The following is a 1,841-nucleotide window of genomic DNA, read 5'->3' on the forward strand; positions in this document are numbered from 1 at the left end:
TGGGAAGGCACCCCAGAGCGTAGCATCTGCTGAAAACAACCAACTACCATAAAGGCTAGCTCAAAGGAACATCTAGCTTTGAAAAAGCCTTAAAACAGTACCANTTCCTTTATACCTTTCTAAATTACATTTTGTTAACTACTTAAAGTTAATATTTACCTAAATTCCATATTAACAGCAAATGAGCTATTTTCATTCACAGAATTACTACCCATATTTCTTTGGTAGAGCGGGAAGCACAGTCTACTAAGTAACTCGTCCAAAGCTAAGCTAGACTGCCAACTGAGCAGAGGACCCAGACTCAAGCCCACACCTGCTGAGACCAGGAGGCAAGAGTGTGGATGTTAGCAGGCAGACGGACAGACAAGCCCCTGCCCTNCAAGGTGACGGTGCAAACNAAAGATTCGTGTCAGAGAAGAAAAGTGAGTACGTAAGGATCTAAAGCTGTCCCTACTCAAGTCTCCGTGACAGAAAACGGGCCTGTCAGTCTCAAGGAGAAGGAAACTGCATGATACAGGTGGGTCCCCTTCATCCAGTCTTTTAACCATGGCCAAACAAACACTTGCCATTTTATGTGAGTAGCTAAGTTATCTTCAGGAAAGGGANCACTGCTGCTCTAGNCATGCAGGAGGGAGGAAATGATTCTTTGCTCACAAGATGCTGATGGCAATTAGGAATTACTTAAGAGGCTGGAAGGACAGCTCATCTGTCTGAGGGTGCAAGCTTCCCTTCCAGCACCCCTATCGGTTCAGAGCGCTTACAACCACCACCTCCAGGAGAAACTAATGCCTCTGGTTTCAGCAGGCATGTACACGTAGTCACACACAGACGAACATTCGCCACCAGTGTGCCAGCGGCTGGGCAGTAAGGACATTCCATCTGCTCCATTTCAGACCATTTACTAGATCTTTCTCTATGATAGGCTAATAACATAAACATAGATTTGGAGTACACTTAGGTAAGAGAGTCTAAAATTACATCATTAAAAAAAAAAGATTTAGTTCACATAACCTCTAAACTGTATACTTATACAAAANTTTCTCAAGTCATTCTGTGTTCCACTAAGGAAATGGCACTTAAAATGACATTTCTACACCTAGTCACTACACCCAACTTGTATGTGAAGGGCAAACCCACCCTTTTGCACATCTGGATATGTTTCTACAGTATCTATGAAGTTAAGGCAGTAGTGAGCTGGAGCCAAGAAATCTGGGCTGTGGGCCAACAGCCTTCTATTATCAGCTGTGACCTTGGGCAAATCATCAAATCAGATCTGAGGGAGCCACAGGACAGGTAAAAGCACTCTATAAACTGAATGTACGCCTCCAGAGGAAAGGGCTTATTAGTCACAAGTAACTGGCGGAGCAGATTCCAGTTCACCTCAGGTGAAGACAATCAACTCTAATTAAGGGCCCAATTTAAAGCAGTATCATGTGAGGAACTGGAACTGGAAAAACAAACAAAGGCAGTGTCAATCAGGCCTTCTTACCGGTTTGTTAATGTTGGCCCCAGCTTGAATCAACCAGACCAGACACTGAGGATGTCCTCCAAAAGCAGCGATGTGGGCTGGGGTCTGGGCATAGCGGGTGGTCGAGACNTTCAGTGAGGCTCCTGCTCTTACCAACTGCATTAAGCACTCCAACTTCAAACAAAGGTGGGAGGAGAAACAGGACATGTCAGTATAGCAATTAATAGGACACAATCTAAATTCTCTAACAGTCACCAGTGGCATTTTTGCTAGCATTATTTTCTTCTGACAGTAAGTTAATTTTCTCCAATCACTAAGCAAAGCTTTAAAAGCATTTATGCTGAGAGGAGTGTTCTTAAAACACACACACACA

General features: G+C 43.7%; 1 protein-coding gene across 1 annotated transcript in view; it reads right to left on the reverse strand.

Moving 5' to 3' along the window:
* Nucleotides 1-1,841, reverse strand: part of Ankrd10 (ankyrin repeat domain 10) — a 20,528-nt gene that overhangs the window by 16,217 nt on the left and 2,470 nt on the right. Inside the window, exon 2 of the mRNA XM_021170427.1 lies at nucleotides 1,490-1,642. Within this exon, the coding sequence (XP_021026086.1) occupies nucleotides 1,490-1,642 (153 nt within the window). The remainder of the gene's footprint in view (nucleotides 1-1,489; nucleotides 1,643-1,841) is intronic.

This window comes from Mus caroli, chromosome 8 (genome assembly GCF_900094665.2).
Source record: "Mus caroli chromosome 8, CAROLI_EIJ_v1.1, whole genome shotgun sequence".
In the NCBI taxonomy this organism is placed as follows: Eukaryota; Metazoa; Chordata; class Mammalia; order Rodentia; family Muridae; genus Mus; species Mus caroli.